At 42.6% G+C, this 11,908-nt stretch overlaps 1 protein-coding gene across 1 annotated transcript in view; it reads left to right on the top strand.

Moving 5' to 3' along the window:
* The first annotated feature begins 272 nt into the window (after nucleotides 1-272).
* Nucleotides 273-11,908, top strand: part of smad3a (SMAD family member 3a) — a 48,672-nt gene continuing 37,036 nt past the window's right edge. The window contains exon 1 of the mRNA XM_031812743.1: nucleotides 273-828. Coding sequence (XP_031668603.1) covers nucleotides 626-828 — 203 coding nt within the window. The 5' untranslated portion in view covers nucleotides 273-625. The remainder of the gene's footprint in view (nucleotides 829-11,908) is intronic.

The following is an 11,908-nucleotide window of genomic DNA, read 5'->3' as shown; positions in this document are numbered from 1 at the left end:
GAAAGGCAGGGCCCGTGCAATGCAGATGCAGCACATTTTGGTCAGCTGCAGCCAACGGGCTTTCACAAATCTACTTTGCAGTCTGAATGGGGAGTCTACAGAGGGTAGTCGTCCTGCGTTTACATTTGAAGCAGATTTTCTGGTAGACTTCAGACGGAGCCTACGACGGCGGATGACTATGAACTTGGCCAAACTTCGTTGATAATCACACGTATACCAACGCGTATGAGAGGAGGCCATATTACATATATATTTTTTTATTCAAAATCCTTAGTCCAAAATGACGAATGTTCTTTGGTTTTCACCTACGGCTTTAATTTAGGCGAGGATGAAGAATGCATTTCGAATCGACTAGAGCGAACTACGTTTCGCCGCGGAGTGTTACTGATTTGAATCGTGTGCAACAGTGTAGTGGTGGAGTGGTGCGGTAATCGCTGAGCCAGTCTGTGCGCTAAAATTGGTAGCTAGAAATGAACTTTGTTTGTGCAGCATATGTGTACATTTAACAAAGTCGTTGTTCAAGCGCCCACTTCATTTTGTCCTTTGGATAGTTTTACAAAATATTTACATCTGTATCTTGCGAAACCAAGGACCACAGTACTGGAAGGACTTTACTGACCTCAAGATGTCAATTCTGCCTTTTACTCCCCCCATTGTGAAAAGGCTTTTGGGTTGGAAAAAAGGCGAACAGAACGGACAAGAGGAGAAATGGTGTGAAAAAGCTGTGAAAAGCCTGGTGAAGAAGTTGAAGAAAACAGGGCAACTGGATGAATTGGAAAAAGCCATCACGACACAGAATATCAACACGAAATGTATTACTATACCAAGGTAGGCGACTACAAACATACATTGCAATGTTTGCGCAAGAAATGGAATCGATTGAATGTGACAGTTTTCAAACACAAATCTGGCTAGGTAGTTAGGTTGGACTTTCCAGTTGTAGCTTTCCCTTCCTCGCAAACAATTTGATATTGTAGCCATTGAATATTTCTCATTCAATAATAGTTTGGCTTTTGGGCATCCTGCAGAAACCATGGGTAGGTAACTAGCCAGCTAGCTAACTGAGCAAGTTATACAGTGAGCTGCCTCTTGTCTGCATCAGCAATCACAGTACAGTAAACATAGCTAGGTAGCAAATGTAGCTAGCTAGCGAGTGTTGAATGTTTTGAGGGTTGCCCGTGTTTCTTTTCAACAATAATCATTGCATGCCACTTTTGTTGCACAACGAATTCTAGTTCACTGTCCTAGCTGGCAAACTACACACTACCCTCGGTAGATATATTTATGATGCAGGAAACGAGGCGAATCTGCATAGTGGAATAGACAGCTGTTCAATTCTAAACACAAATGGGTGACGAAGTTATATAATTTGGCCTTAATCTGGGGCGCTTTCTACTAGGATGGTGCGTAGGCGAGACTGAATCATCGTTTTCGCCATGCAGTGCAATACATCCACTGCTGTCTTGACAGATTTCAACCCTTACACTGTAATACCCGAACGTACTCTCCTTAAAAAACATCAATTAGGCCTAGCCTAGTTCTTCAGCTGCATCCTTGTAAACTTGTCATGTCACTGTAATGCTGAAAAGCTAGCTTCTACTTACACCTCCTTGTCAGCTCAGTCAATGTGTTGTTTGTAAACTCATCCGTGTTTATTGTACAGAGAGCTTTCATATCCTTCAGTTATACGGTATCGATGTTTGGTTTATTTGCAGCCACACTAGTATGTAATGCTTAAGTTTGGGTAACTTCTGTGACCGTACTGCTGTCACTGTTGGTATTTCAGAACCTCACAACAAAGCAGACCTGTGATTGGCTGAAACTTTCATGTTGTCCCATAAATTCCAGCAGTTAATCAATGAATCGGCCTTCAAAATCTCATCTCCACTTTTGTCTGACATGGACTGTTGGTTAGCAAGCTGCTGGGGCGGTGGTGTGGGCTGAAGTTGGATATATTTAGCTAATCAGACACTCCCACATTCTTGTTTGACCATCACAAGTGTTGTGCATTCTTCAGTCAATTGAATATCCTCTTAGCCAGGCTTGTACCACTGAAGATATCCGGCCCGGAAGTATAATATGCTAATATCTCCCTAATACCCTGGCTGTAGTGCAAAAGCCCTTGTCACAGACCAGTGTCATATAGTGAATGCTGGGACTGGAATGGGGAAATCTGATCCAAGAGCAGTGCTTAAGGGGACTTCCTGCCCCTGAATAACGGCCCACATTGCCCGGGAGGTCTGTTCCTATTTATTCCCCTGTGGTGGGGCTGACAGCAGCTGCTTGCTCAGGCCTGTCGAGGTGGTCATGGGGGAGCTCTCCTGGCTAACACATGAATTCCCCAGCGCCTCATCATTACTATCCTCACAGCTGATGAGCTAGCTCTGGATTTCACTGAGTCACAGCTGGCTTGATAGAGCTGATGGTGGGGGACTTGTATGGGACGGTAACATGTGTAGCCTATAGGACAGGTGTTTGTGGGGAGACCCTAGTTGACAAATGATAATTAAAAAATATCTGTAAAATGTTGTCATATTGTTACTTTCAATTGAGAATTGAACTCCCAGTAAATAGGCATACTTTGAATAATTTACTCTGAACAATAAAAATGGTTATTACCCATTTAGGCTTTCTGTTTTCAGAGTAGGGCAGTTCATGCCAGATTGGCCAAGAATAAATATATTTATGATGTTTTGGATCCTTCTGAGATGAAATCCATAGATAGGTCCATTGAGGGAAGTCTATACATGGGATTCCCCAGTAACACATCAGATCAAGGTACTCACTGATCTCGACCCCAAATCCTATACCTGAGGAAGTTGAGCAACCGACCAGATCTAGACCCCAAATCCTAAACCTGAGGAAGTTGCGCAACTGACCTGATCTAAATGAAGCACAATTATTTCATATTGAAACAGGAGCTGTGTTAAACACTAAAGCCTCGGTGCCCGGTGTGGATTTAGAGGCCCTGAGTTGTTAGATAACATTTCAAATGGGTTTAACAGCAGCAATCTCCTCTAAGAACTTGTGTAATCAGAGAGAATTCTAGCCTATAGCTGGCCTAGTGGGTCATGGTGGGTCATAGAGCCGTTTTAGGCCTCATGATTTTTTTTTTCCTTCCTGATTGTCTGAATACAAAACATTGAAATAATGATTTGTTTGTTTGGAAACCAGTAGTCTTATTTCCTGTTACATTTCTCTTTTCTAAAATGTTGCGCAACAAATGGGCAGTTTTCTACCCAGAGTTTGTCTTATTTTGTGGTGCAAAGCTATTGCTCGGCATGCTTCTTGGCGCCTCTACACTTGTGGTTTTGGACAGTCATTTTTTTTGCTTTTTAAATAATGGGTAGTTCTGAGAAACTAAGGCTCTGGGCCAAATTCATGTCTTAGTCATTCTGCAGTGTGTACTTATGGCTTTGTGATGGCTCACACTCACACTCTCTCGCCTGAGCAATGCTGATGGCACTGGCAGGAACTTCGGTATGAGAGGCCTGCTTAGAGGCCCACTTCCGCCTAAAACAAACATTCTCACATCTGTCAAGTCATTTTAGAGTGACTTTCTCAGAGCCAGTGGAGGCGGCTGTTAAGTGACGGAGCCTGCTCTGTTTGAGTGGGGAGAAGACTAATGTTCTCTCCCTGTCCTTTTTAAATGTGCTTTAGTGAACTGTAGGCTAGGTGTGGCCTTCCTAAAGCAAAATGGGACAACACTATCATTTTCATGGGAGTCTCCCCTTTCTGTAGTGGGGTCATATTCGTTTGTATCTGTTTATTGTTTATTGTTTACTCCATGTGTAACTCTGTGTTGTTGTCTGTTCACACTGCAATGCTTTATCTTGGCCAGGTCGCCGTTGTAAATGAGAACTTGTTCTCAACTAGCCTACCTGGTTAAATAAAGGTGTTCTCAACTAGCCTACCTGGTTAAATAAAGGTGAATAAATCTCAAACGGTCCGGACGCTACAGACAGAGGTTGGCACATCGGCGGTACCGACCTCTGAGTCCGTAGCTTGTGGGGGTCTTAGAGCAAAACGGAGAACACCATGGTGTTGGTGAGAGGCTAGGTCCCTGCTAGGTCGTCATTGTAAATAAGAATTTGTTCTTAACTGACTTGCCTAGTTAAATAAAAAATAAATAAAATCAACAGTTTTAAGGATTAGGAGGAAAACACTTGCAGAGTCAATTCCATCTCAGTGGCTGTGAATGAATAAAATAGAATGGAATTGACAATCCTATTTGAAAATTAGGAGCCAATTGTCAATTAGTTTAATGAGTTGACTGTATTTTAACTGGTCTTCCCTCTTGACCCGTCCCAAACTGTAGGCCTTTACTGTGGAGCAGAGCTGAGAGAGCAGAACTGTAACAGATGGCACAGAATTGTCTCTCTCACTCCTGGTTCGGGGCCAGGACCCGGGAACAGCAGTCTGTCTTGTCCACACACGTCCCTTTGACTGCAGGGCTGCAGGCTGCTGCCACCGACTCACACGGCAGCATGTTTGAGCAGGAGAAAGACAGTCCCTCAGTTTGTGTCTGGATTAAGAACCAAAGTCACAGAATGGCCAATATGCCTTATTTACTGTGGTATTGTTTTGGTAAAGAGTGTTGAGTATTGTTTCTTAACCTGGTATGGAAGTAAAAATTCTGGTATTGTGACAACACTAAGGGAGAGGAAGCAGGAAGATCAGAGGGAGGAACTTGAGCTGATAACAAAAATAATTAACAGATTGGTGTCCCCACTGTTGGTGTCCCCACCACAAGTGGTCTACAGTGCTGTTGTACAGCAATAGAAGCGTGGGTGATGGTGTCTATTAGATAAAGCATGTCATGATGAATAAACTGGCCTAGTTGCGGTTTTAGAAAATATTTGAGAATGCATTATACCACCGAAGTGACCTACAGTGAAATCTCAACTATGTACACACGCACTAGAGGTCGACCGACAATGATTTTTCAACGCCGATACCGATTATTGGAGGACCATAAAAGCCGATACCGATTAATCGGCCAATTTTTATTTATTTGTAATAATGCCAATTACAACAATACTGAATGAACACTTCTTTTAACATAATATAATACATCAATAAAATCTATTTAGCCTCAAGTAAATAATGAAACATTTTCAATTTGGTTTAAATAATCAAAAAACAAACAAAGAAAGTAAAAGTGCAATATGTTCCATGTAAAATATGTGCCATGTAAGAAAGCTAACGTTTCAGTTCCTTGCTCAGAACATGAGAACATATGAAAGCTGGTGGTTCCTTTTAACATGAGTCTTTAATATTCCCAGGTAAGAAGTTTTAGGTTGTAGTTATTATAGGAATTATAGGACTATTTCCCTCTCTACCATCTGTATTTCATTAACCTTTGACTATTGGATGTTCTTATAGGCACTTTAGTATTGCCAGTGTAACAGTATAGCTTCCGTCCCTCTCCTTGCTCCTCCCTGGGCTCGAAGCAGCAACACAACGACAATTACCGTGCGCTAACTAGCTAGCCATTTCACTTCGGTTACACGAGCCTCATCTCGGGAGTTGATAGGCTTCAAGTCATAAACAGCACAATGCTTGACGCACAACGAAGAGCTGCTGGCAAAACGCACGAAAGTGCTGTTAGAATTAATGTTTACGCGCCTGCTTCTGCCTACCACCGCTCAGTCAGATACTTGTATGCTCAGTCAGATTGTATGCAACGCAGGACACGCTAGATAATATCTAGTAATATCATCAACCATGTGTAGTTAACTAGTGATTATGATTGATTGTTTTTTATAAGATACATTTAATGCTAGCTAGCAACTTACCTTGGCTTTACTGCATTCACGTAACAGGCAGCCTCCTTGTGGAGTGCAACGAGAAAGTGGCAGGTCGTTATTGCGTTGAACTAGTTAAGGTTGCAAGATTGGATCCCCCGAGCTGACAAGGTGAAAATCTGTCGTTCTGCCCCTGAACAAAGCAGTTAACCCACTGTTCCTAGGCCGTCATTGAAAATAAGAATCTGTTCTTAACTGACTTGCCTAGTTAAATAAAGCTTAAATAAAGGTATAAAACTTTTTTTTTTAAATCGTCGAAACGGCGCCCAAAAATACAGATTTCCCAACTGTTATGAAAATTTGAAATCGGCCCTAATTAATCGGCCATTCCGATTAATCGGTCGACCTCTAACACGCACACACCAAGGTTGTTATAGTAAATATTTAGTTAACTGAAATTAAATAATTATCCCCGTTTGGAAAAACTCAAACTAGACTTAAGCTATTAACTTTTACTCCAAAAATTAACAAAGCTAAAATATAAACCATCATGAATTATGTTAATCAAAAAAAAAAACTATTCTCAATCTGTGGTTTTCAAGCTGCTGAATCTGGTGGGTAAATGCAGCCAGGAGATGGAGACGTTTCAAAAAGGCCTCGCTTGTCTATCACTGCTCCGAGGCGTCACTAGCTAACATGGAAAAACATAGTCTAGGTAGCTAACGTCAGTCTAACACGTACTACTACAGTTGAAACTGTGGCTTTGGATCTTGACTTTTCGGGACTCCTCTTCCTGAACGCTAAAGGTCTGCCAGATCCCATAGTGATAGTACCATTTTTATTCATTTCTGTTATGAAGAATACTATTTGTGGGGTGCTTATATTTGTCCTGTTACACACAAGTGTGTTTTGGAAATGTGTTTTTGGCATATCCCAACTCCCCCTGAGAAACACCCACAGGGAATGGGGTCACGGCCTGGGTCAGCGTTGTACAGCACCCTCGGAGCAATTAGGATTAATTACCTGGCTCAAGGGCACAGCGACAGATTTTTCACCTTGTTGGCTCCGGTATTTGAACCGGTGACCTTTCGGTTACTGGCCCAACGCTACCTGCCGCCCCTGCCAAATATAACTGCATAGTATAAAGTTACTGTAAGACAAGAAACACCACCTCATTTCTTATATTTCAGGATGTGGGCAAAACTCAAGTGTGCCACTAGGCAAAATATGTGCTTTGATTGAAACTTAAAAATAGGTAGGCTTTGCTGCAGTTTAACACAATCTGCTCCAAAATGTGCTCACTGTACTTAATTCAAAAAGACACTGTATAGCTCAAGTTGATCTGAATGAATATTCCCATGAAAGTGATTGAGATCACATGGTTAATATGCAGATGCTGTGTGGACATTTCACTGGAAAAACTTGAAGAATTATCATTCACGGTTTGACAGTGAGAAATGTGAAGGGAGAGTGACCACAGCAATGTGGGCATAATGTAGACGTCAATAAACCCAGGGGTCTTTTGCTCTGGGGGACACGGGATCCGCAGCCTCTGAGACAAGTTAAAAAGCATTGGATTGTCGTCAGCATGGGCTTCAGTTTCACTCCACTATATAAGTCACATTGAGCTTGGCGTTATCATTTGAACTGCCCGCCCCCAAGTGACATCCTCCAAAATCACTATACAACACATGTCTCCTAGCCTCCCAGCATGCTTTCTGTTCCTAACACTAAATAATAGAAAATATTTTAAAACCAAACTAAAGCAAATCAGGTCTAAAAACAAACAGATTTACGAATTAAAATCTAAAAATGAACAGTAGCCTTGGCGCGCACATGTAAAGTACTGATAAATATATATAAACAGAACATGTAAAGTACTGATAAATATATATATATAAACAGAACATGTAAAGTACTGATAAATATATGGAAAGTACTGATAAATATATATATAAACAGAACATGTAAAGTACTGATAAATATATGTAAAGTACTGATAAATATATATAAACACAACATGTAAAGTACTGATAAATATATATAAACACAACATGTAAAGTACTGATAAATATATATAAACACAACATGTAAAGTACTGATAAATATATATAAACACAACATGTAAAGTACTGATAAATATATGGAAAGTACTGATAAATATATATATAAACAGAACATGTAAAGTACTGATAAATATATGTAAAGTACTGATAAATATATATAAACACAACATGTAAAGTACTGATAAATATATATAAACACAACATGTAAAGTACTGATAAATATATATAACACAACATGTAAAGTACTGATAAATACAAGTGCATCATGTAAAGTGTTGGTTTCATGAGCTGAAATAAAATATCCCAGAAATTCACCATACGCTCAAAGCGTATTTCTCTCAGATTCTGTACACATTTGTTTTACGTCCCTGTTAGTGAGCATTTCTCCTTTGCCAAGATAATCCATCCACCTGACAGATGTGGCCTATCAGGATCAATCATCCACCTGACAGATGTGGCCTATCAGGATCAATCATCCACCTGACAGATGTGGCCTATCAGGATCAATCATCCACCTGACAGATGTGGCCTATCAGGATCAATCATCCACCTGACAGATGTGGCCTATCAGGATCAATCATCCACCTGACAGATGTGGCCTATCAGGATCAATCATCCACCTGACAGATGTGGCCTATCAGGATCAATCATCCACCTGACAGATGTGGCCTATCAGGATCAATCATCCACCTGACAGATGTGGCCTATCAGGATCAATCATCCACCTGACAGATGTGGCCTATCAGGATCAATCATCCACCTGACAGATGTGGCCTATCAGGATCAATCATCCACCTGACAGATGTGGCCTATCAGGATCAATCATCCACCTGACAGATGTGGCCTATCAGGATCAATCATCCACCTGACAGATGTGGCCTATCAGGATCAATCATCCACCTGACAGATGTGGCCTATCAGGATCAATCATCCACCTGACAGTGTGGCCTATCAAGATCAATCATCCACCTGACAGATGTGGCCTATCAAGATCAATCATCCACCTGACAGATGTGGCCTATCAGGATCAATCATCCACCCGGACAGCTGATGAAACTGAGGAGTATTTCTGTCTGTAATTTAAAAAACTCATTCTGATTATCTGGGTCTGTCTCCCCAGTTGGTGGGCCTATGGCTGTGCCCCTGCCCAGTCATGTGGGCGGCAGGTAGCCTAGTGGTTAGAGTATTTGGCCAGTAACCAAAAGGTTGCTAGATCGAATCCCCGAGCTGACAAGGTAAAAATCTGTCGTTCTGCCCCTGAACAAGGCAGTTAATCCACTGTTCCCTGGTAGGCCATCATTGTAAATAACAATTTGTTCTTAACTGACTTTATTTAAAGGTAAAATATATTTATAATTTTAAATGTGACATACAGATCAATGTATTTAAAGCGACTGATTTCCTTATATGAACGCTAACTCAGTAAAATGGTTGAAATTATTGAGTTGAATATTTTTGTTCAGTATGGTGGTAGTTGTGGTTGTAGTCGTGGCCAATAGGACACAAAGCAGGCTTGTTGTCTGTGTGAAGAGTTAGTGTTCCTCTCCCCCACAGACAGATAGTGGTCAGGCCAAGGCAAAGCAGAGTAGAGCTTTCTCTCACTAATACAACCTAACTCCTGCCGCCTCCACACAGAGCAGCAGTTGCTAACCAAACAGCAGCCCACACCCTCCCCAAGGCCCCAGCAACCAGCCGCAGCACATTCCTCTGGGCTGACTAACCACGCCTCACACACACACACACACACACACACTATAAGCCCCGCACACACTCAGCGCATGGAGGGAGCGTGGAGACCACGATTGGGGCACTCACACTTAATACCATGACCAGACCTGGCACAGCGCACACACGCGTGCGCACAATACCCATGATGCCCTCTGCTTGGACACACAGAAGCAGTCAACAAGCCAAAAATGCAGATGACCCGGTGCCCACATACACTGGGGAATCGTCACACAAAACCCTCCTGCTTCTGGATGAGGTATGGTGATGGTACACGCTGGAGCTACCAGGCAGAGCAGACAGGCAACACTGTGTCCTTCTGTACCCATCTGCCAAGACTACACACACACACACACACACACAGACGGAGACACACACCGAAGGAACAGAAAGAGAGATGTCTCAGACAGCAGTATCCACTTTCTGTCAGACAAATCAAACAATGAGTTGAGCAGCCAGTGGTAATTACAACACAGACAGACACACTCTCAGTGAACCAGAGTGTATCATACCACTAGAGAACAATACAGTCTGGACTGTGACTCAGGTGCCTGCTTCAAAATGTGTGGGTGGGTGTGTGAGGAGGAGACATTGTGATGGCTCTGAGGGGTCTGTCCCAGACAGATTGAGATTAAACACCTTTGTTGAGCGAGTCAACCAGAAAGTGTGTGTCGGTCTGTTTTAGTTAGTTTTAGTTGCAGTGCTCAGGCTAGTGTCCCTGTCTGTTTGTTTTTAGTTGCAGTGCTCAGGCTTGTGTCTCTCTCTCTGTTTGTTTTAGTTGCAGTGCTCAGGCTTGTGTCTCTCTGTTTGTTTTAGTTGCAGTGCTCAGGCTTGTGTCTCTCTGTTTGTTTTTAGTTGCAGTGCTCAGGCTTGTGTCTCTCTGTTTGTTTTAGTTGCAGTGCTCAGACAAGTGTCTCTCTCTTTGTTTTAGTTGCAGTGCTCAGGCTAGTGTCCCTGTCTGTTTGTTTTTAGTTGCAGTGCTCAGGCTTGTGTCTCTCTCTCTGTTTGTTTTAGTTGCAGTGCTCAGGCTTGTGTCTCTCTGTTTGTTTTAGTTGCAGTGCTCAGGCTAGTGTCCCTGTCTGTTTGTTTTTAGTTGCAGTGCTCAGGCTAGTGTCCCTGTCTGTTTGTTTTTAGTTGCAGTGCTCAGGCTAGTGTCTCTCTGTTTGTTTTAGTTGCAGTGCTCAGGCTTGTGTCTCTCTGTTTGTTTTTAGTTGCAGTGCTCAGGCTTGTGTCTCTCTGTTTGTTTTTAGTTGCAGTGCTCAGGCTTGTGTCTCTCTGTTTGTTTTAGTTGCAGTGCTCAGGCTTGTGTCCCTGTCTGTTTGTTTTTAGTTGCAGTGCTCAGGCTAGTGTCCCTGTCTGTTTGTTTTTAGTTGCAGTGCTCAGGCTAGTGTCTCTCTGTTTGTTTTAGTTGCAGTGCTCAGACAAGTGTCTCTCTCTTTGTTTTAGTTGCAGTGCTCAGGCTAGTGTCCCTGTCTGTTTGTTTTTAGTTGCAGTGCTCAGGCTTGTGTCTCTCTGTTTGTTTTAGTTGCAGTGCTCAGGCTAGTGTCCCTGTCTGTTTTAGTTGCAGTGCTCAGGCTAGTGTCCCTGTCTGTTTGTTTTTAGTTGCAGTGCTCAGGCTTGTGTCTCTCTGTTTGTTTTAGTTGCAGTGCTCAGGCTAGTGTCCCTGTCTGTTTGTTTTAGTTGCAGTGCTCAGGCTAGTGTCCCTGTCTGTTTGTTTTTAGTTGCAGTGCTCAGGCTTGTGTCTCTCTGTTTGTTTTAGTTGCAGTGCTCAGGCTTGTGTCTCTCTGTTTGTTTTTAGTTGCAGTGCTCAGGCTTGTGTCTCTCTGTTTGTTTTTAGTTGCAGTGCTCAGGCTTGTGTCTCTCTGTTTGTTTTTAGTTGCAGTGCTCAGGCTAGTGTTTCCTTGGCAATATTAGGTTAAGCATTAAGCAAAGGCCCTAAAGCAACATCCAGGGTGGTCTGCAATACCTTTTATCAGTTGAAATCAAATGAAGCACAACGTATTTTGGTCCAGGCTAGATCCTCCCTGCCTCCCTGCCTATCTAATGGTTGAACCTATTTAACTTTCAGTTAGTATTTCATCTTGGCTGAACGAACATTAGCCTTTTCCCCTTGTGTTTGATGTTGGTGTTGAGACCACCCCAGACGCAGGCAGGCACACACACATTGTCTCTACTCCAGCTGTGCTCACTGAAACAGGATGTGTTTGCCTGCTGTTTTGAGCTGAGGGGAAGAGAGGAAATATCTAACTAGCTAGCAGGTGAATGACTGGCAGGGCAGGTGCACACACCCTTAGGATTTCCCCCAGACATGGAAGCTGTAAAGGTAGAGTTCAGGAAGTGTGTGGTATCATTTAGGCCTGCCCCCCCCCC

The sequence above is a fragment of the Oncorhynchus kisutch genome, unplaced genomic scaffold (genome assembly GCF_002021735.2).
Source record: "Oncorhynchus kisutch isolate 150728-3 unplaced genomic scaffold, Okis_V2 Okis03b-Okis08b_hom, whole genome shotgun sequence".
Taxonomy (NCBI): domain Eukaryota; kingdom Metazoa; phylum Chordata; class Actinopteri; order Salmoniformes; family Salmonidae; genus Oncorhynchus; species Oncorhynchus kisutch.
Note: the sequence above shows the minus strand (reverse complement) of the source record. Positions and strands in the feature narration are given on the sequence as shown.